Source organism: Acomys minous (assembly GCF_964271855.1).
Source record: "Acomys minous genome assembly, chromosome: 5".
In the NCBI taxonomy this organism is placed as follows: domain Eukaryota; kingdom Metazoa; phylum Chordata; class Mammalia; order Rodentia; family Muridae; genus Acomys; species Acomys minous.
In genome coordinates, this window is record NC_140494.1 from 25,887,392 (window position 1) to 25,911,426 (window position 24,035).

The window sequence follows — 24,035 nt, forward strand, 5'->3', positions numbered from 1 at the left end:
ATCTCTTGTAACAGGCACGGTGTTGGCACTGCCTTGGATTATGCTTTTAGTGGCTGACACTGACATTTGATACTTCATGTGTCTATCAAAGGGACTCATAAATGTATTTTAAATGTGTTTTTTTGACTTTCAGTTGGGCAAGGTTGTCTTAAGGATGGTAGAATACACGCAAATCTTTAATTTTTAAATTAAGTGAGCCTAAAGCCTAACCTTTTCTCTTTACATAGGTTAAAAATATAGTTTATATATAAAAATTTTATGTGCTAATTGGAGAATCATTTTGTTTGTAGAAGTTGTAAGTAATTTTCAGTGCTTGAGAATATTGTCTATAATGTGATGTGTGCTAAAACTGGCTCAAATAGTGATACAGGACAAATGTACAACTCCATACAGCCTGCAACTTGAGTATCATGTTGAATATATTTTAGGTAGTTTATATACAATATAAATGGAAATTACTGATAATCTCTAGGCTGACATTGCTAAGTTCATGTATCCGTATTGTAGTAAGTTTGCTTCAATCTTCACATATAACTGAAGAAACTGCAGGAAGAGGACATGTAACTGCGCATCCCTGTCCACGCCTCTCCTTTTTCCTGGCTCCTTCTGTCACCATCTTCCTCATCCCTGTATTGGTCAGAGTTCTCATATGAGGATTTACTCGAGGGGCTTGCTGCCTGTGGCCCAGCTAGTCCAGCCATGGCTGTCTACTAACAAGAAGTCCAAGAATCCAGCAGTTGCCCATCCACGAGGCTAGTGCTCGGCTGCTCTTCACTGAAGGTGAAGTCCTGAAGAGGTAGGTTCTAATGCCAGTAAAGGGTGGAGAGGGAGAGCAAAGGCTTCCTTCTTCCGTGTCCTTTATCTAGGTGGCCACCAGAAGGTGTGGCCTAGGTTGAAGGTGAATCTTCCCCCCTCTGGATTAAAATGATTCTTTCCACATCAAATGATTTAATTAAGATAAAAAGAGTCTCTCACAGGAGCACCCAGCCTCTTGGGTTTTGGTTAATTCCAGATGTAGTCAAGTTGATCACCACAAATAAACGGCCACAATCCCCCTCTGTCCTGACAGCTTCCTGTGTTTTGCGCAGATGAGGCTCCTTTATCTGCAACGCCCTTGCTTCTGGAGCTATTTTCCTGGACCCAGGGCCTACACTGTGGACAATGTTCAGCACTGAAGAGGTGAGCGCCACCCTGCTGGCCTGCAGCGTGGTTTCTAAGGAGCACTGGGTCTTCCCTGCGAGCACACGCTCACCTCATGCGTTTGTCTCTGTTGTTTCCCCATCTTCAGTTCTCACCTGTTTGACTTTGATGTTTTCTCACATGGGCTTCTCTAGGCTTATTCTATTCAGGGTACAGTTCTATGTCTCCTGCCAAATATTAGAACATTTCAGCCATTTCTTTGAACATTTTTCAAGCCCCACCCTCTTTCTCCTCTTTTGCTGGAGAGTTGATGCCATAAATATTAAATCCAAAAGCACGTAGAGGCTCTGCTCTTTCTCCCACTGTCCAGATAGCCAAATTGTCCATCCTACCTACATTTTCTCCCCGTATGCTGCCAACTCTTACCATGTTCTCTTTTGTTGTAGTTACTGTATTTTCCAGCTGTGACACTTCATTTCGTGCTTCTTTCTATTTTCCCTGTTTTGACTGGGTGAGCCTTTTTGGTTTTGGTTTTAAGCCATGCTCAGAATTGTTGTTTTTACTGTGCTGGCTCAAATCCCTGGTCAGAAATTCTAATGCCAGTGTCACTTAAGTTCTGGGCATCTACTGCCTTCCTCCTTCATGGTAACAAATTATTTTTGAGGAAAACCTATCCAGGTTTTTGTTATCACTTGAGGAGACGGACAGTAGCTCTTACATAACTAACCAGCAGAGAGGCAGAGGGAAATGCGTGCCAGGACCCTCTCCCAGCGTCTGGTCCCTGACGGGAAGAGGGCTACCTTTCCTGCAAAGTGGCCATGAAGTCAGGCTTCCCCACTAGGCCTCACCTGCATCATTGGGGCAAGGAGACGTCTACTGAGAACTTGTTTCAGTGACTACTCCCCCCCCCCCACTCCTCTGCCCTACTCAGCGGTAGGGTGGAAACCTTTTTGCCACTTGCCCACTTGCTCCACTGTGGGAGGAGGTTGGGATGCCTCTCTTCAGTGAGAAAGGAAGACAGAGTTTCTTACTTAGGAACCTACAGTTTTCTCTGTGGCATTTGGCTCCAGCTAAACATTGCTGACTCACAAGGCTGTTGCTCTCCTGAATTTAGGCTGGAGAGAGCTTGAGCCATTGTGTCATGTGCATACCTGCTGAGGGGATGCAGGCTTGTCCAGCACACAGTCTCATGTATGAGAGAGAGACATGGACAGAAGATGCCACCGCCATGCCATTTCTTGGCAGCAACTTCTTCCTCCTCTTCTTCTTCCTCCTTTTCTTCTTTTCTTCCTCCTTCTCCTCCTCTCTTCTTCTTCTCCTCCTTCTTTTCCTCCTCATCTTCCTCTTCCTCTGCCCCCCTCTTGTACTTAGCAGGAGGAACAGGAAAAATATTCTTCCAGAAAAAGAGAGCTCTATAGTATTTTTTAAATAGGTGATAAGGAATTAAATGACTATCTTCCTTTACTAGTTTTTAGATATTTTACACACGAGCTAAGAAAACATTTTTAATTGCCTGTATTCTCTAGTCACGTTTGAAGGAAAGAAAAACACCACAGAGGGAGCTTTTACATAGCTCATGTTTTGTAAGTGTGTTACAAAGGTCAAACAGAATGTCACATAATTAAAGACGACTATAGCAATTTAAACAATGTAATGTCCAAACAGCATGAGATAAAAATGACAAAAAACTAAAGCTCTCAAAATGAAAGGAAAAGCAGAGACGAGAAAACCTGTTTTTCTTGGGATCAATGATAGGTCAGAATTTAACTGGAAAATGTCATAAAGTATTCATTTTAGACATCTCTTTAACATAGGTAGGCATCAGTGGAGAGATGCAGAGCTCAGTATATCACAGTCCCTCTGTTTCAATGCTGCAATTGGAAATCCCATGCCAAAGTGGCTGTGGATACTGGTGGGTGGTGCACAGCCACTGTACTAGGGAACTCGGATTGAAGAGGAACTGACAGAAAAGGAAGAGCAGGTTAGGCAGGCAAAGGGATCAGGGCATGGGAAAAGAAGAACAAAGGGACAATAGAGGTGCATGATTCGGTTTGGGAGCAGTGACTGAAAGTGCTAGCGTTTGCACTCAAATCTCAAAGCAACCAAGAGCTGCAAGAATAAGTTCTGATCTTTTCCAGAAAGCACCAAGGTCAAGAATCCAAAGACCTTCCCCCCATACAAAATCTGTGCCCTCCTGTTTTTGGTTTCAAGCCATGCTCACACTTAAGGCATTTTTACCATACGGGCATAAGTTCCTGGTCAGAAAATCTACTATCAGTGTCATTTTAGTGCTGGTGTCTTTGGTCTCTGAGTGGCTATGATCTTTGTAGAACAGTGGAAATTGATAGACGGGCAAATGCCATCCATGATGTATGTCTACTTCTGACCTCTTCTGTAAACTGCAGACAAAAACATTTTATTTCCACCCAAGGAAATTTTTATGGGATAAGTTGATAATGAATAAAAGCAATTAAACAAATAATAAAAATACCAAATGGAAACTTAAAAAAAAAAGGAAGAAAAAAAGAACAACCTACCCCCCCCCCCACCCCCACAAAAAAACTCTCCGATTAACAGTGGCCAGGGTCACTTTACTAACAAAATATTAATCATAAACTGGTCTCATATCCTTCCTGATAACATTACTCCAGTATGGTAGAAAAACTGGTAACTCTGGTATAACTGGGTATTTAACATGGCTTTCTATTTTTGAAGACACAAATGGATTAAAAAATAGTTGAATGAATGTGTTCACAAGTTGTTTCAGGACTGGATGGGAGCTCTTGGCAGTGGCAGTGGCATGCTGCTGTAGGCTCAGTCCCCAGCACAGCTAAAGAACACTGCCACCACCGAGGAGGCGAATACCAACTTGAAGCAGCTTCACAAAAAGCAGTTTATAAAAGAAAGCTAGAACTGTGCCCCAGCTCCAGCCTCAGTCTACCTCAGCAAATATTCTGGAAGACACGAGGGAAATGAACCTGAGGAATGACAGACAGGACCAGGAAAAAACAAAAAACAAGGGTGGCTAAGATGGTTCAGAGATGAACGACGTGTGAGCACAAGGACCTGGGTTCAGATCCGCAGCACTTGATGGGCGAGGGCAAGCAGGGACATCCAGCCCAGCCCACCAGGGACACGAGACTGTCCCAAACGGTAAGGTGGAGAGCAATAAAGACGATACTGGATATCCACTTCTGTCTTGCACATGTATGCTGAACACCTGTGTGAGTACCTGCACATACATGTGCACACATGCACAAACACATACATAAAAAATAATACAACAAAACTATGTAATTTTGATTCCAATAAGACTGAGAATAGTGAACATCTCATCATTCAGATTCCTTCAGCTGTCAGTAAATGATGGAGATGAAAGCATCTTAAGCCTTTTCTCTTATTAAAAACTTTCTATGAATAAACTCTCCTTGGAAGCACAGTCAGAATTGTGTGCCTTCTCTCTAGCCATCATCCTGACTGAGCTGTGCTGCTGCCTTCCTTCCTGTTTTCAGATTGGTGATACAGCCTCTGCCACAAGTGACACCATTATTCTACCAGCACCTCCCTTTGCAAATAAAAACAAAAGTGCTTCTGATAATTTTAGGATCTTTAGATGTTATGCAATTTCATTGCCACTCAGGCCTGATTGCCTTTAATCTCTTTCTACTTCTTAGGCTGTGGACACTCCTATCACAACAGGTAAAACATTACAGCGATGCCCCACGGCTATTGTGCACTGCTGATAGGAAGTCAAAGAAAGATACTTCACTATTAAGTTATTTCCAAAACTCCACACCTGTGGTCTAATTATAAGAAAAGCCAGACAGACTCAAACTGAGGGACATGCTACAGGATTCCTGAACAGTTCTACTCAGCACTGTCAGTCCTGGGAACAGGATGGCTGAGACCCTGTCACACAGCAGGGAAGATGAAGGCACACAGCCGCGACATGCAGGGTGTCACATTAGAAGTGTGAAATAGAAGCAGTCTAGAGGTAAGTAAAAGCCTGCCTGTTCCATGGATGTGATGTGCTTTGCTTACTGTGCTGTCCTCTAACACCACACAAGACAAGTTTATGATCATTTTCTTGTAGCCATACACACCTAATTTTACTTTATAGCTCTTACTAATATATGGAGATTACTTTAAATTTAGTTTATTATTTTGTTTTTTTTGTTTTACAATACTGGGAATTGAACCCAGTGCCTCATGCTACTACTAAGCTATATTCCCAGTAGTTTATTATTTTGTATTTAGGAAACTTATCTACTTATCTATAGATTCAATATTGAGTGTATAACTATCATTTGTAAATGGTAGATTTCCCCTACCTCTATTGATTGACTTTCTAGTCTTCTACAGTGGAGAACACCTCAACAAAAGGCCGACAAAGTAATGACAATGGATATTCCTAATTTGTTTCTGCTAACAAACATGTGCTCTTGTTAGACAAGGAAGTGATCGCTATTCTCAGGCTGTTTGCTTGTATGATTTCCAGTAAATTTTGCTAAACATTTTTCTTTTTGTTGAGATAGTATTTGATCATTCTGAAGTCTGTGACAGTGACAAGTAAAAAAAGTAACTCAAATGTTATCCTGATAGGGCATTCCATATATGTACAGGCACATATTTTTCCTCATTTTGAACATTTGTAAAATTATTAGGTTTTTTCATGCACATTTATTGTATAGCTAATACTTATTCTGGTTTTTGGTGTCTGTGTTTGGACTGCTTATTGCCTTTTTACTTGGTCCTAGATATGGCAGTCCATTTAATGCGGTGGGTGATTGTCTTCCTCATTCTAGATTTTGCCTAAGACTAGAATGTTTATGTCCTTGAATGTTGAGTAGAATTCACGATGCCATGTGCAGGTTCCATGCATGAAACACACACCAGTATATAGAAAGCCTTGCTGTTGTTTCTTTTGGTACCCAGCCACATACAGGCTCATGTAAGGAGCTGTGTGATCAGGCTACAGAGCATTCCCTAAGTCCCAGGGCTAGTCAGCCATCGTCATACTCTCCCCCAGGTCCTCATAAGCAGAGCTCTGTTATTTATTCAAAGGTTTCCCAGATAGGCATGGTGGCTCATGCCTCTAATTCCAGCACTTGGGAGGCAGAAGCAGGCGGATCTCTGTGAGTTCAAGGCCAGCCTAGTCTATAAAGCGAGTCTAGGACAGCCAAGGCTAAACAGAGAAACCCTGTCTCAAAAAACAAAACAAAACAAACAAAAGGTTTCTTATTAGAAATGTCAAATACAATCATTTAGGATGTACCTTTGGAAACCGACTTCTTTCAGCACAATGCTGTTGAGAGCTGATTAGCTTGCTGCCCACGCCAACAGTGGGACCTTTATTATACTGTCACGCTGCAGGCCATAAACAGTTTCCTTACCTTTCACCTGTGAAGGGTGGTGGACTCTCATATTTAATTTTAGGCGCACCTGACTTTCTGTGGAAGACTAGCCGACTTTCTACCTAAATGATGCAGCCAGGGTTGAGAGTGGCATGTTGAAGGCCTCTGTGGCTATTATGTTGCTGTGTTTTCCTTCAGCCCTATTACTTGCTTAAGGTATTTGCTAATGTATTTTCAAAGTTTTTAAAATACTTATTTATTTAGTAAGTGTGCACTTGCGTGTGTGCCACAGTTTGTGTGGAAATTAGAAGAAAACTTCCGGAGTTGGCGCCTTCCCTCCATGTGAGTCCTGTGGGATCCTTAGGGTCAGGCCTTCCTGCTTACCCTGCTGACACAGTTTTGAAAATGCATTCTATCATTAAGTGACAACTCCTGTCTGCAGGGACAGCGTCTATTTTACATTCCATTGTTCTGATCACCACTCTTAGGAAGTATTTTTCCACCATACCTCTTTGAGCCTTTGTCCTGGAAGCTAAAGTGCATTGAATAAACAAACACTTGGACTAAAAAAAAAAAAACCAGTACTGTCTAGTTAGAGCTGAAGCCACGCTCACTGAATCACTCACAAATAAGACTTGACAGGGCCACTCTGTGAAGCACTTCTGCTGCTCTGTATTCATTTGTTCTTGCTGTCTGCCTTTGTTGTTTGATCTTTCAACCTGTGTGTACTTTGATTTTTTGTTTGTTTGTTTGTTTGTTTCATGTATCTTCTGTAAGTTTTGTACAGGCCAGCTTTGCTGGGGATAGTATTCTGGTTGGCAGTGCTGGTCTTTCAGCACCTGTACAATATATTATCCCACTTTATCCTTTCCTGTTTAGAAATTTCACAGACTGGTTTAGTTCCCCTCATTTGTAGTGAGCATTTTAATTTTGGTGCTTTCGACATCCTCTCTTGCTTGGCTCTCTTTTTTGACAATTGGTCTCTTGGAATAGTGCTCAGGTGACTCTGGGGCAGCCTCAGCAGGCTGCTGTGCTTTCCTCCTTTTGCCCTGTCTGGAACTGTGCCTGCAGGAGTGAGCACTGTGTTTGGTACTGACATGTCACATCTTCATCAGCTCTGCAAAGTTCTTAGCTGGTACGGCTTCAGATACAGCTGTTGCTTATCCTCTCATTACCTGACAAGCACAAACACATTAGACTTTGATGCTCCTGGACTTCCTACGTCTGTTTGGATTTCACTTGTGTGTCTTCTCTACCTTATCTACTCTTTAACTCCATTTAACTTGCTGTTAAATTAATTTTGGGTTATTACCACTTAAAATTTGGAAATTATACTGTTTTCTTTTTTTACCATTTTCATTTACTAAACTTCTTTTAGCTAGCGTTGCACACGTATGCAGCACTTACACACTACTGTCACCCCAGCTCTTTAACTCTCATATGCCCCTCTTCCCTCCTGCCCACCATCTCTTTCCCGTTTCTGTTTACTCTTCTACAATGTGACCCTGAGATCAACCAAGGCTGTCTGCATGACCAAGGGTGTGGAACTAATAATTTATGATATTGTAGTTAATTAAAATAAGTCAGGGCATGTCATAATTAGAATAGGCTGAGTTAACTTTTGCTTCCTTTTCTTTCTCATGTTCCCATCTACTTACTGAATTATTGGGAGATTTCTGTAGCCCTCTGATGAAAGGCTTGCTGAATGGATACGGATGCTTGCAATGCCTATACTTTAAATTTAAACATGGCTTAAGATGCTTTCGGTTACCACTCAGCAACGTGAACTGGCGCTCGACACTATACATAAGAGTGAGTATGGTGACCGCTTCTCAGACAGCCTCCACTTCCTGCTGCTCAGCCCAGGCAAGGTTAGCTTGCTAACTCTGTAGGCCACAGACAGTAGGGAGCTTTGTTTTCAGCTCATGGTTTACTAAAATCATCCCACATTATTTATTTTAGTTGTTTGTATATTGAATTATTTTTTACATTAAAATACCAGTTATTACTTTATAAATATATTGTTAATTTGGATATTACCATATAAAACTAAAGGTAGATACAAGTATTTCAACATATGTGGGAAGCTCAGCCCTGGTTAGAAAATTCTATTAAATTCCTTGTATTTCAGGTACTCTGCAAACTGTCAAACCCACATCATTCTGATTCAAAGCCTATTTTAAAAAATTAAGTAGGACATCTAATATTGGTTAATATTCAAATAATATTACTGTTTATTTAAAATTTCTACCCAAGTTATCCTTTCACTTAATACATTTTTAAAAGCATAAAAGGATTTTGTAAGGCTCACCATCGTCTTGCCAGCAGCTCTTGGCACTGGCCCCCCTGTCACTGCCTCCTGGTAACACTGTCTGGTCTGCGGGCAGGTCATCATCTGGCACACCGCCTTCACAGTCAGCTGCATCTGTGATGCTTTCTTCTTCCACAATATGGAGTTTGTCTTCATCGTCGGAATCTGAATTTGCTTCTACCACAGTATTATAATTTGTAACTGTAAAACAAAGGAAAGAATAATCAAGATACAAATTAACTTAAAAACAGATAGCAATTTAATAATATTTATAAACTATGATTAATAAGCAACTCATTTGATAACACATCTAGGTACTAGATGGTCACAGTGACAAATAATAGCATCTGCACTTATTGAAAACTCAATCATGTACTGATGTTTTGCAAATATTAGTTCATTTAATTCTTACAATTTTAAAACAGCGTAAGACACAGAGCCCTCCCAGCTACTGCTTACACTCCTATTCCACATGTAAGAGAGCCAGGGGGAGAGAGGGTAACGCCACTGGCACGCAGCCAGCAGGTCACAGGGCCAGGGCTGGGAGCCCAACAGTCTGTCCATGTTCTGTGCTCTCAAATTATGTTGCCCATACTCGCCACTTGCTTTGAGCTTATTGTGATCAATATTTCCAGGCACATTTAGGCCATCTTTCCTAGTAAAATGCATCCATCATCAAAGTCACTCTAAGAAAGGATTGTCAGCCCCATGCATTCATATTAATCTCACAGTGACTTTAGAAAGTATCAATAATTTGGTCAAATTTGTATATAATAACATTTCTAACTAATTTTAATGAATTTAATATCATAATTATAAACAATTGTTTTTAATAGTCTCAATACTTTATAGAGCCTGTGAGATATAGTTGATGATAAACAATTTTAAACAATCTAGTAAAAATGAGGTTTTCCTTTGGAGTGTATATCAATTGCTTTGGGGGCATGGTCAGTATCTAACAGGGCGAAGGCACTGGAGGACCTCATTTCAACTATTTTTACAAAGATCATTATTTGCCACATTTGAGAGGAAGGGAGCAAAAGCTGCTCAGCTCAGTCTAGATAGCCAACGCTGTTACTGACCGGTATTCTTCCCTTAACTCTCTGTCAGCTAGCCACTCTTGTGAGAACCCACATAAATGGTCAGATGGCAGGCACATCACAACCCACATGAGCCATGCACATACTTGTGTGCATGTGACCCCATACCATACCAACCACCCCGACACACACACACACACACACACACACACACACACACACAGCTGACAACATGAGGAAACACAATTGAAAGTGTAGTTAAACAAATAAAGGTGAGAGAAAACAAGCAAAACCTCCAGAATTTCTTTTGTAGGCTGTAGGAAGACCCAGTGTGTTCAAACAGTACTTAAGGCGCCACTGCACTAGTATCAGGATTTTTTCCCCACATTTTGGGTCCAAAGAAAACATTGATATATTTTAGCACGAATACATTCATCTAGATCTCTTTTCTAAGAGCAAATGATTTTCTCTCATTATAAAATTCATGTTCATCATAAAAGAATTAAAACTTTTAAAATAAGCAAAATCATCCATTTCCCCTCAACTTATATATACTTATTATGGAGGTAAAAATAGCCAAGCACATTGCTTCAGTACTGGGCACACATGGCATTGGTCATTATCACACACTTTGTCCTATTCAGCTATAATCTAAGCCCTACATTGCTTGTGCCTGATATGTACTATAAACACACACACACACACACACACACACACACACACACACTGAGATTCAGTTTCCCCTGAGCAGAAACAAGCTTCTCCCTGGATTTAATGGAGTTTGTCACTGGCATGGACATGACCTTGCTGGTATGCTTGGCTACGAACCATCTCCAGAGGCTTGTACACTGAAAGGACAGACACTGAGAGGACTCTTTTGAAGGCTGTGGATATGGGTGGGTGGGGCGGGGCAGTCCTGATGCCTCCTTGTTGTGCCCTTGGCTTCCTGTACAGCAGGAAGAGTGGACCGTTGGGCAGCATGCTCCTGCTGCTACAGCATTTGCCTAGATACACGAGGCCAACCAGTAACAGAATGTTAAGACACTGAGGCAATCAGTGTTCCTCCTTGAGGTTGTTTCTGTCAGGAATTTGGCCAAAATGACAGAAAAACCACCAGCGTAATGGGCATCTCTTATACAGGGTTATCAGAGAGTTTGTGGGCTTGGTAGATAGTGTTCATATGTGAAGTTTCAAAGCGACCTCTTACATGTTCCTCAGATATTACTGGAGAGAGCCTGTGGGAATCCCCTGTGACAGGCCAGAGCACGTAGCTGGGAAGCTCCTCTGTGCTGTATGCAACCCCATGGGAAGGTAGGAAGGTAATTCTCAAAACCAGCCATGGCTCTCATGATGCGCCCTTACCAACAGCAAGGTGCAGCCATACATGGACACAGAATGGGGACTCCGCAGATGGCAAACTGTGCTGTTAGCGCTCATCCTGACTATCCAGCTTTCCTTATCAGTAACTGCTATGTGAGTTGGTAAAGGCATTTGATAGCTAGGTAAACAAGCCAGCTGTGAGTAAGGCTCAGCACCAGTGCTGGCTAGTCAGTAGAGCGAGCTGACTGCAGAGCTCTCACTATACTTGTGTACAGTGGGAGGACACACACGCACAGCTCAGGAAAGTGAGCTGACTGCAGAGCTCTCACTATGCTTGTGCACAGTGGGAGTACACATGTGCACAGCTCAATTTTCTACTACTTATTCAACAGAAGCGCTGGTGCAGTTTTGGGACTCCAAGTTGGCCATCATTTCCTGTTAGTGCTGTCCTTACTTTTTGATGAAGTAATGTTACCTTTAGCATTATCATAGTTAGTTTTGTTAGCTGCAGGTGGTTTGGCCAACTTTTGATTATGCATTTAATGCATTATAACTAGAGTTTTTTAGACTTGGAAGTTTCCTCTGAAACTCTAGGGCATAAGTGCATTATATTTTAAATATTCACTTGTATATCTTGTATTTTTAGAATCCCTTTTACCCCAGACTGCAGGGTGTTCCAAAGGCCACCTATCACTTTCTAGGGCTTTCCTGTTCCCCAGTATGATCTGCCACTGTGATATGAAAAACAGCTGAACAGACAAAACACAGAAGCAACATATATAAAAGACTACAGAGCATATTTTGATATGTAGCATAAAACTGGAAAAATGCTCAAACTTCCAAACTTTATTGCTTACAACAGGAAAAGAAAAAAAAAAGGCAGAAAAACTGTTTGCAAGGTGTGCTTTTCTTTCTTTTATGTTTTCTAGCTTTTGCCTCAGTCACCCAGACAGAGAAATCAATTAGCCTCCTGACTACAGCCAATTTTCCTGGTTTTCTGCTCTTTTAGAGCTCATGGACTGTAAAGTTTTCCTAAAGCCCATCTAAACGCACAGAGCAGTACAGGCCCTGTCAGAGTCTGGAGACCATGGGACTTGGATTAAAATAAAGTAGCATGCATCCTGGAGAAAGAGGCATCCTTCTTTTATACTCTTCCATGGCATCTGCTTACAGCAGTCAGTTACAGCTCACTTCATAAACTGTGTTCTATGTGGGGCTCTCAAAAGATTTGACAACAATAAAGGTTTCAAAACCCAGAGCAACCAAAAACTTATTTTACAATCAAATGCTGAATGAAGCCACGGTGCTTCGGGAAGTGCAAGTACGTCCATGCTGCAGCGGGGCCATCACCACAGCACTGGTCTAGGCATGCAGCAACATGGCATGTGTTGCACAGGTGCCACCGAAATACCTCAGATCACATTTGAGACTAGTGTACTTCTAAACGGCATTGTAGAAACCAAGATTTTTGTGCACACAGAAGAATACCATTACTCCTTAGCACTCGACAATCAATTCAATATTACCTTTGGAGTGTGCTGTATTATTTGATTTTTAAAATCGCCATCTGAGTTGCTGATTTGAGTTCTTGAAGAAAATGGTAAATAGTTTTTGGCTTGAGATTAGGACCAAGTTTCCTATAGATTCTGAGAGCGCTGTACCATCTCCTACTATTTTGTACACTATGTTTTTGTGAATCCGCATTCACAGAATCGGCAACTATAAACATCAAAATTATGATGACCTCTGGAAACCACCAAGGATGCTGTGCATCCTGAAGTACCAAGCACTCAGCTAAGATTTCATTTCCATGTGAAAAGAAATAAGAATATCAAGCTCCTTAGCAAGTTTCTCTTGTCTTTAGGCAGTGAGAAACTTATATGTATGCCATAGATTTGTTTTAAAACACAGCCTTTGTGATTTGTTTTCAACAAATCCTTCATTTGTACACCTAATGTGGTGGTTTGAACAAAATGTTCCCATAGGCTCAGGATTAACATTTGGTCTTCTGTTGGTGGCATGGTCTGGAAAGCACAGCCTTGCTGGAGGAAGTGGACCCCTGGGTACTGGTTTTGGGAGTTTAATGTTTTGTGCCACTTCCTGTTTGCTATCTCTGGTTGTAATAAGAGATGTGAGCTTCCGGCTTCCTGCTCGAGCCACTGTGCCCACCCCTGCCATGCCTCTGCACCATCACTGTGTCCACCCCTGCCATGCCTCCACACCATCACTGTGTCCACCCCTGCCATGCCTCCACACCATCACTGTGTCCACCCCTGCCATGCCTCCGCACCATCACTGTGTCCACCCCTGCCATGCCTCTGCACCATCACTGTGTCCACCCCTGCCATGCCTCCGCACCATCACTGTGCCCACCCCTGCCATGCCTCTGCACCATCACTGTGCCCACCCCTGCCATGCCTCTGCACCATCACTGTGCCCACCCCTGCCATGCCTCTGCACCATCACTGTGTCCACCCCTGCCATGCCTCTGCACCATCACTGTGTCCACCCCTGCCATGCCTCTGCACCATCACTGTGCCTATCCCCGCCAAGCCTCTGCACCATCACAGTTTCTTATCTCTCTGAACTGTAACTCCAAATAAATCCTTCCTTTTTAAAGTTGCTGTTGATTATGATGTTTTACCACAGCACAGAAAAGTAAACAAATTACCTACTTTCTATAGTTATATACTTTGGTCACATAAAAATATCCTGGGTAAAAAGGGTCAAGAGTGGAGACATTTATGCAGCCTTGCTGTATAAGGCATAATAGTTCACTACAAACACACCATGCGTATCATCAAGCCAGTGTTATCACCCCCATGTGTTGGTGACCCTGCAACTCTTCTCTGAGTCATTCTGAAACACTGCTGTAGACCTGACATGGCCTACTGTGCTACAGGCAATGCAGTTACTTCCTCTCCTCTAAGTATATTTGGGTCCCTTATTCACCAGTAAGAGAGGTAGATTCTCAGTTACAGGTGATCATCCTGATGTTGAATCTAGTTAAAGTAATGGATATGAAGAAAGCAAGGCTAAAAGAAAAGACAGGTTTTTTTTCAAATCTTCATACATGGGACCAGAGAGATGGTTCAGTGGTTAAACATACTGGCTGCTCTTCCATTGGACCTGGGTTAGGTTCCCAGGTGGCTCAAAACTGTCCATATCCCCACTTCCTGGGTATCCAAAGCCCTCTTCTGGACTCCTTGAGCACTGCACACACATAGTACACAGGCATGCATGCAAGCAAAACATCCCCATGTGTAAAATAATAAAATAAAAATCTTTAAAATGGCTTATCATATATAACATGGCTTTTAGTAAGAAATGAAAAACATTTAATGCATCATCATCACCACGTGGCTAAGGATCAGGGACTTACAGAGAGTTCTTGGTATTACATAAGGATCTGTGTTTGCTGTGGCTGCCGCCACTTTCCTCTCCTCTCTGAATCTTTCGTGTAACCCCGACGATCAGGCACTAGTGCATCTCTCTTTCAACTACAAATGCTTAGAGGCAGCAAGAGGCCTGCCCGAGGTTAGGCAGTCCTACAGCGCAGAGACGCACTCAAGCACTGCAGACTACTGTGTGTGGAGCCTCCTGACTGAAGACTGTTAGTAACTTATGGACACTGTTAAATACATTTGCCTCTTCTCTGCCGTAGGACTCCTCAGCTCCACAATGAACAACTTGCTGTTGAAAACATTTTCAAATGACAAAATAATTTTAAGCAAAGGATTTCACAATAATTTAACAGTATACTACTGAGTAATGTCATCATTATAGCCAATAACCATTTTAAAAAGTCCTAAGTCACTCAGTTTCTTGCACATAGCATTGTATTAACTACACCAATTAAAATCCTCTATCCGCCCCTTTCTTAAGTGATATAGTGATAGATGACGATAATGAAAATATTCAACAGATTACAGGCACGTGGTTTCAGAATGAAGCAAGGTACCTGCAACCTCGGTCACTGCCTGATCGCTTCTGTGTGTCATAGGGGAAGAACTTCACTGTGAACGGGAACAGCGCTCAGAGGAGACACTTGGAGGTGGGAGAGGAAAGGTTAACTTTGTAGTTTTTGTTAGACAATATATGAAACCAGCTAAGGCCATGTTTTAACATATGCAAAGGCTTTCCTTTCTAGGGGTTTTCAGTATGTGAGGACATTAATTTGTGCGCAAGCGTACCTTATCCATTTCCACCTAGCTCCTTAAAATGCTTCTGTGCAGAGCAGAAAGATAAAACATTACTTAGGAAGTCTTGTCAGTGATCTTTTCAAACAAGGACTGCGACTAACAAAGTGGCTCTGTGTTCACTGGGCTGACTACGGTCCTGAGGCAAGAGACATCTAGAAAAGCTCAAGAGGGTTTTACGTGTGCCAAGAACAACACGAATTTAGGTATGTGTACTATGAAGAAAAAGGTGGAGAAATTGACTGTGAAATTCTATTAGTAGGGATGAAAATAACATTTGTATATATGTGCCATACATATACACATATACATATGGGTGTGGGTGGATGTGCCTGTGTATACATGTCTGACGTTGTAAAGATGGTACCTTGGGTTCTGCCTTCTGTACAATAGGTGCAGAATCATTTGTCGGGTTGAATATGGGGCCACACTTTTCTCAGTGAAGAAACAAGACAGTATAAGTAAATGTAATTGGTAATTCCAGAAAAGGGGATGAGAGAGCTTCTGCCAATCAGATACAATAAATAAACACACAGAAGGAAAAGGAGAGACCATTTGATGAGTCATGGGCAAGGAGAAAGTTCCAGGAGAGACACACACATACCTACTATACTAGGCACACACTGAAAATATGACTTGACTTGGCTTCTTACCTCAAATACAAATAACACTAACTTATTATCGACATGCATTTCACTATATAATAAAGTAATAACATGGATATTTAAAGTTATACATAGGTAACAGAATAATGTACAAGGTGTATATTATTCAAGTTTAAAAAAAAAAACAAAGGTATGCATCAAACTAGTTTAGAGCGCCCAAGTGTCAAGCACATGCTACATTTAACAACGAATTTGGGGAGTGACTTTAAATCACATTGTAGATACTGTCCTTAATAAAAAGTACATATTCAATTGAACAGCAATCTTAAAATATTTGTATATATTCCAAGCATCTTTGAAACATAACTCCAATGAAAGGCGAGGAGTGTGGCTCGTCCCCTGCGGAGCCTGGCGGTTTTCGCTGTCTTCATACACCAGCTATTAATAGAATGGAAACTGAGAGGCACAGGCACACAGTTGCCATTGCTTACAGAATCCTAGCTTTTATTTCTCCTTGTCCCTCATTACATAGGAAATACTGGGAATTCACAAGATTTGTCTTCTGACTCTCTCACCCTGGTCTTTTCTCACCCTCCACATGTCCTCCAACTGCACTCCAACTAGAGTCCTCTTCCTGAATCACCCCCTCTCTTCCTGCCTCCTTAGAGCTCTCATTCAGACAAGAGCTAATTTCAGCTCTAATAGGCTCAGCTCACAAGCAAGGAGACACAACAGCGGGAGGCAAGTCTCAATACATTGAACTAATTCAGTTCCAGAAACAGGGACTGCATGTCACAAAAGTATTTGTGCTAAAACAGTTCATACCAGCTTATTAATAACTAATACTTTCTTCTTAGCCAAACAGTGTCTTTATAAAAAGGATGATTTTTACCTAACATAAACTGTGACTTACAGAGTATTAGTATGACAAACCTAAGCAAAGTATGAAACAGAATTGAAAATAAAATGCAGACCTATAAATCAAAAGTATATGGGCCATGTCCTGACAAATCAATGCGAAATTCTGTTTTTGAGGATCAAAAACTACAAATGAACCACCAGTCTACTTGATTGTGGACAAAAACTAAGAGACACAGATTTCAATATGAAAATGCAGAGGGATAGAGATATAATTCAGTACAAGAGTGCTTACCTAACATGTGTGGCCATGGGCTTGCTCCCCAGCAACCTTAGACAGAAAGACAGACAGACAGACAGACAGACAGACAGACAGACAGACACACACACACACACACACACACACACACACACACACACACACACGAATAAAAGCGAATAAAAAAACAAGTGAAGTTAAAGTAACTATAATTGTAAAGGAATTTAATGAATGTTTTCATAAGTCTAGCAAGTAAATTTGATAACCTAGATAAAAATTCTTTTTAGAAAACTATAAATGAAACAGTACATGAAGATACACTAGAATAAATTGGGAAGTTGCCAAAAAGCTGACTAACCATGCCCAAACTGCCAGAGCCTTGCCTAGGCTTTCTCCCGGGGCCAGCAATTCTGGTGCTGTTGGGAAGAGCACGCAGAAGGGCCCAGCTCTCGGGCAGCGCAGCTGTGATGGCTACGCTCTGAGAAGGGCGCCTTCAGCAGAGCTTCAGTTTCTTCGCCATGACCGAAGAAAACTTTAAAAAGTCATCAATTTAATCAATTTATTAAAAGAATAAAGCAAACACTGCTCACCACCAGGAAATAGAAGTAGGAAGAATGACTTCTGTAGATTCTGAAAGACATTTGGAAAAACTATTTCTCATTCCTTGCTGACATCTGTACAGGAAGCAACATTAGGACTGAAGAGGCGGCTGCATTGGTGCTCGCCGAACAAGCAGGAGTTCTGAGTTGTAGTAAAGTGCTGGGCGCGACTGTGCGGTCGCCTGCGATGCCTGCACTGGGGAGGCAACAGAGGGCAGAGGACGGCGCGCCAGCTGCCACCTTAGCTCTAGGTCCACTGAGAGATGCTATCTCACAGGAGAGTGACAGAGCAGGACACTGACATCCCACGCCACACCCCCCCCAGGCTCTCACACGTAGACACACACTTTCACAGAAAATACAATAATAGATAAACATCCAGTATCATGACACCTAATTATGCATTAGAGGTATGTATAAGATAAAAATACTTGTCGTCATTACTCACAGTTATAAAACAGTTAATTTTAAAAGAGAATAAATGAAAAATCCAGAAAAGTAAGACTAAATATTAGTATTAAGGAAACTAGTAAACACTTTAACTAAAACTGAAAAAAAAAATAACCTTTTGATATGTCAACAACTACCAGCTGAAAATACAGCGGAAGGAAAAACTCCACTAATATGAACTACACAAAAGATGGTGCATGAAGAAAAACCTAGAGGACAGGAAGGTCTGACTTAAAGATCTTCAGCATTGCAGCGAAAGCCAACACAAATAAATGAAAAGGTACATTTTATAAATAAGAATGATTTTATATTATAAATACAGCAAATCTACCTAAATCTACAACACAGCACTTGGGGTGGCAAACATAAGTGGATTAGATCAATGACGCCAGGCTTCATGAAGAGATAGACACGTGGTCCCTGCCCAGACAGCCCGGTTCACGTCACAGCCTCACCACGTACCATCCATGCCACCTTGCAACGTGTCTTACCCTTCTCAGATGCCAGTTCCCTCCCCTGTAAGGTGGGAATATGTCTCTAGCATGGTTGCTATAGTGACGGACATTATTACACATGCCAAGCATTTAGTGGAGTACTATGTGCATGGTCTCAAAAATATTGTTAGTATTATCTGAGAAAATAAAAAATTCAGAAAAATATAATAGCAATGGGAGTTGTGGGTGGATATGGAACGTCACTAATGGCAAATGCACCTTCAGGCAACAGAGAGCAAAGCAGGTTTATATTTTCACAAGCATAGGCAGTCATGGGCTCCAAAAATAGATCCTCAAACAAACACAAGTTTTTAAACCAGTGCAGGGGACAAGTTTTCAGTTAAAGCCAAGTGGGAGAGGTAAACCCAGACACTTGTAGCTCATTGTTTCCACCACAGCGAAATCCACACACATCAGAGGCTTTACTTTTGTTATGCACAGAAGACGACAAGGCAAAGCCTTTCTAGCTTCAGAGTAAGAAAAGCTGCCTCAAGCACAGTAAGACCCACAGAGTGAAAGGTATCTGCAGACAGGATACAGAGAAGCCTTACACACCCACAAGGAAAAGATCGTCTCCCAACAGTAATATGCAGAGTGTACACATGGCAGCACATATGGCCTCCCACACGCAGAGACAGCTGGACCCCTAACGGGAGTACACGGGTAAATCTGACCACCGCACCTTCACATGTACTTTAAACTTTCTTGTTCTTCCTGATCTCAAGATTCCCACTTTCCCACTCCATAGCTTAGGCTCTCTTGATTGCTAAGCTACTTGGAAAGTTTTAAACTGAGTTTCTTCCTGTTTTTAACTTGAACATACTCCAGTCATAACCTTGCACTAGCCATTGCCATGACTGTGAAGGGCAGTCACGGCAATCCAAGACACACTTGATTATTGCACACCTGTCACAACCCGTGACTCTCCTCACAGCCTCGCCTCTTGGCTGTGCTGGGTTCCCCCTACCTCCTGACTGCTGCTTTCTCATACCTTCCATCTCCTGGATGTCAGTCTACCTCCTCGCTCTCAAAATGACACTTGTTAATTGGCTTTATACCCTAATCCAAAGTTCTGTAAATCCCACACTTGCATACTAAATATTTAACAGCTCTATTTCAGTGGAAACCCGCCATGGCCCAAACTCAACTCTAGGCCTTTCAGAGTCATCCCATCTTCTGGAAATACTAAGTCCACTCTTCCTGATGTTTGAGTTTCAGTAAATTGTGAAATTCCATTTTCCACGGTTCAGGTTGAAGGCCCAGTTGCATTTTTAGCTGTTCTCTTTCTCATGTACCTCCCATCTACCTGGAGGAAAATACCAAAGGTCTAAGCATTTAGTACTGCACCTTACCACAGCCACCTACCAGCACAGCCCTGCCACTCAGAGGACATGGAGCTGGCTTCTATCTCACAGCCGTGCTGCTCCTTGAACCTCTGTATAGCCCTTCTCAGCAGAGCAACGTAAGAACTCCTCCCAGATTTCTCAACATTTAGAAACTGGACCACAAATGCTATTTCTAGCTTGTTTAACTTTTTCCCCAATTTCACTTGGGCCCCTATAAAGGTATTATTTGTCCCAAATCAGCTGTAAGAAACCTTAAGAGAATGATGCCTCATTTCCTTTAAGGGGGGCTGGGTAGGTTTTTGGTTGCTTTCTTGAGCTATAGAGGGTTATTATCAATGAGAGTTGGTTATAAGTCATTACTGTTCTTATTTAGAGTGAAAACAATGTTGGACTCAGGGATGTCTTTCTTTTCCTTTATCTCCCATTCTTAGTTAGAGATAGGGGTTGAAAAGAAAAAAGGGGAAATATAGAAATATATAGGGAAAATAGAGCAAAAAGTAGATTAGTGAATCTACTCCTCAACTTAATGCCCAATTGTCACTCACAAGGTTATTTTTAATTCACTGGTATAGAATTTTGTATATAGATGCAAAATAAGTTTAATTTTAAATACAATGGTATAGAATTCAAATGTAAGATTATTTTTCACACACATTAGATATATTTCTACTCTAATATGAGGTATTGTACCCATATAACTCAATTATAATACAAGGTTTACTTCCAATACTTTCAAAGTGCTGTTGCAGGCTGTTTAGGATAAATAAGTTATACAAGTTAATTGTTAGTTGATCAAATCATAGTCATGTCAATTACTAGTCTATTTATATCACAAGAATATATATCTTAGGCGCAACAGATAGATATGATTCTATAGAAAGATAAGGTAAAATAGTTAAGACAAGGACTTCAAAAGCCTCAGAGACATACAGAATATGACATTTAAAAATATTTTTATTATTTTAAAGATTCACTGACAATGTGACAGGTTAGCTCCTGTCAATACCCAACCTACCTCAAAGAGGATGATGAGCATCAAAAAACCTCCTTATGGAAAGGGCTTCAAATGTGGCAAACAAGCCACTGGGAAAATGTCCTCGTTTCCTCCACAGACAATTCTGCCTAAAAAGGGGGAAGCTTGGATGCAGACAGAATGTACAGCCAAACTCTGCCAAGACAGGGTAAGCAAATCCTTAATAGTTCCTGCCTCACAAATATGTCTGTCTGTTGGGGGATGGTCTGATGTATTTTGATGCTAATTACAGCTTGCTGTCTCTGTGACCCAACTTTTGCTTAATAAAAAGCCATCCTACCTGGGCAGGACAGGAGATAGGTGGGGCTAGGAGAGAGAGAGAGGAATTCTGGGGAAAAAAAGGACGGCCATGAGGAGAAAGGAGAGACCTGAAGGGAAGAGAGGAAGGCCACCATGGGTTAGATGGAGAAGCACATGGCTGGCATGGATGGAGAATCTGGCCCAGAAAAAGAACATTAACAAGTATTTGGGATTATGGATGGGAGGTAGCTTGATGGAAGTTATTGGAAGCAGATGGCATGGGATTGAGGCAGGGATCCCATGCCTGCCCCACTATGGGAGGTAGTTTAGAGGATTGATATCTGCCCTGCCCCAGGTTAACTCAGGCTATCTTAAAATATAACAAGTGTCTGTGTCTTAATTAATTACTAGCCAGGCCTACAGATAATACAAATAATTTGTAAAAACATTATCTGTCAGATATATTGGGCCAGAAGGCTGAAGATGATGCTCCAACATTATAGAGAGTTTTGGGTGACTATTCATGTAGCAAACTGTCTCTGTCACCTTCTCATTTGGAAAGCTACTAACTTCACTCCTAGTTCACTCAGGCAATCAAGTTTATTCCTTCTCAAGTCTCTGATGGGATTGAAGACCAGATGATTTAGTTTTATAATTATGCTTAGTTGTTTAGGGGTTAAGATGTTTTTAGGTCTAGATAGATGTTTTCAGTTGATAATGACAAGATATGATAGATACTGATTTATACTCAGAATTTTAGATGCACCAAGACAGGAAAGATGTTTTCTTTGAGGTTGTCAAATACAAATAGCCAAAGTACTAAGAATGTAACATTTATATAATTCCTGATTGTGTCATGGTTCTTCTTGCTATAGGTAGTTTACTATATATATATATATATATATATATATATATGTGTGTGTGTGTGTGTGTGTGTGTGTGTGTGTGTGTGTGTGTGTAATAATATAAATGTATATGTAAAAAAATAAAAAATGTTTAATAAAAAAAGATTAAAAAAAAAAAAGAACTCCTTCCAAAGCAACAGTGGGCTCACTCCTCTGCTCAGCCGTCTCCTAATGACACCCAAAGTCCCTTTAAGAACTGATCCCCATTTGTCCCTTATCACTCAAATGGCACCTACTTTACACCTGGCCACTGCACACTAGCTACACTATCTTCTATGTCAAGGTTTTCATACTGTGTCCCTCTATCTGGAAAGTATCCAATTTCACTGCTCAGTGGTTTTTTTCTGACCATTATTTAAACTTGTAGAGCCCATGAAAACCACAGTATTGCACACGTTCTCTCTGATTTATCATTGAGTTTTATCCAAATAGATCCATCTTCAGTGAAAAGCATCAGGGATCCCAGGCTGAGTAGGGGCTATGGCTCACTGCTGTCTATAAGGCACCATAGCACAAATGGCTAGCCCTGGAAAATACCACGGCCTACAGAACTTGTGTGTTTTCACTCCACTGTAAACCAAACCACTGTCACTTAGAGGTTGTCCATCCCTATCATTTACTGCCACTATCTACTGGATAGATGGGTAGACAGAAGTTTAATGTACTGGCCATAAAAAGGTCCCAGAAAAAAATGGTATAAGCAAGAGTTAAGGAAAACATACAGAAATAACTTGGTAAAGCCTATCAAAGTAAAAAATGTTTATCTATCGATAAAACAAATTTCTTAGCACTTAGCCTACAAATATACCTATATATGTGTGCAAACACATATTATGTATTTTAATTACAAAACCCATTAACACTCATGGGAGATCCACCCCTTTTGTCCTTTGTAAGATTTTGGTTCTATTCTTGCAGGGGTCATGATGAATGCCATATAACACTTCCTATATGCAGGCCAATGTTAATTGACACTGTCCAGAACGACATACAAATGAGGGAATAAGAAAATGAAACAGTTAACATTTGGGCTTTATTCTTTTCATATACTTTGAAGATTTACCTTGCTTTGAAATAAATTTTAAAAGTAAAGATCTAAAATAACAGTTTGCCACTTTTACTACTGGCAAACTTTAAGAAACATAGCTGGAATCCAAGGAAATAGTTTCTTCCTTAATATTTGTAGGAATTTGAACTTTTTGATAATAAGTAGAAGTTATAATTGAACACAGTAATTGAGCTCAGGAGCAGAGGCAGGCAGATGTCCCTGAGTTTGAGGATAGCCTGGTCAATGTATGTCAGTTCCAGGAGAGCCAAGGTTGAGAGATACTGTCTCAAAAACAAAAAAAGCCAAGCCAACCCAAACTTAAACAAAACCTAGTAATCCGTGTAGGCAGTGGGAGCTGGGGAACAGCTCAAGGAAAGACACTTGCTGCAGAGGCTGACGGCTCTAACACCGATGCCCTCGTGGCAGAAGGGAAGCCCCGACTCCCATGGGGGTCCTCTAACTTTTGCACCCTTTCTGCAGGAAACACGTGTGTCCGCACATAAAGTAAAATAAAAAATAATAGAAAATTAAAAGATAATGAAATGAAATCGAAAAGAGATTAAAATGACACTTTGAAAGGCAATAAATATTGTAAATATACATGTGTAGACCTCGAAAGAAAGCTAGTACCAGAAGGTGCTCTAGAAGCTGCCAAGGGAGGAGACAATCACGAGCCCTACCCAACCCCAACACTGATGAAGCACAGCAATGAGCCTCCCAGCAGGGTAGTCCCAGCAGTCGGCTGGGGCAGTAACAGCTCTATAATGGGACATAAGGCCAGCTCAGGAGGGCAGTGATGCCCAGGACTGGAAACCTAGGCAGCTTCCAGGGCTA

General features: G+C 41.3%; 1 protein-coding gene across 3 annotated transcripts in view; it reads right to left on the reverse strand.

Moving 5' to 3' along the window:
- The window catches only part of ZEB1 (zinc finger E-box binding homeobox 1), a 173,220-nt gene that overhangs the window by 40,722 nt on the left and 108,463 nt on the right, over positions 1-24,035 (reverse strand). For all 3 annotated transcript variants that reach the window (XM_084783675.1, XM_084783677.1, XM_084783676.1), the window contains exon 2: positions 8,806-9,006. In XM_084783675.1, coding sequence (XP_084639801.1) covers positions 8,806-9,006 — 201 coding nt within the window. The remainder of the gene's footprint in view (positions 1-8,805; positions 9,007-24,035) is intronic.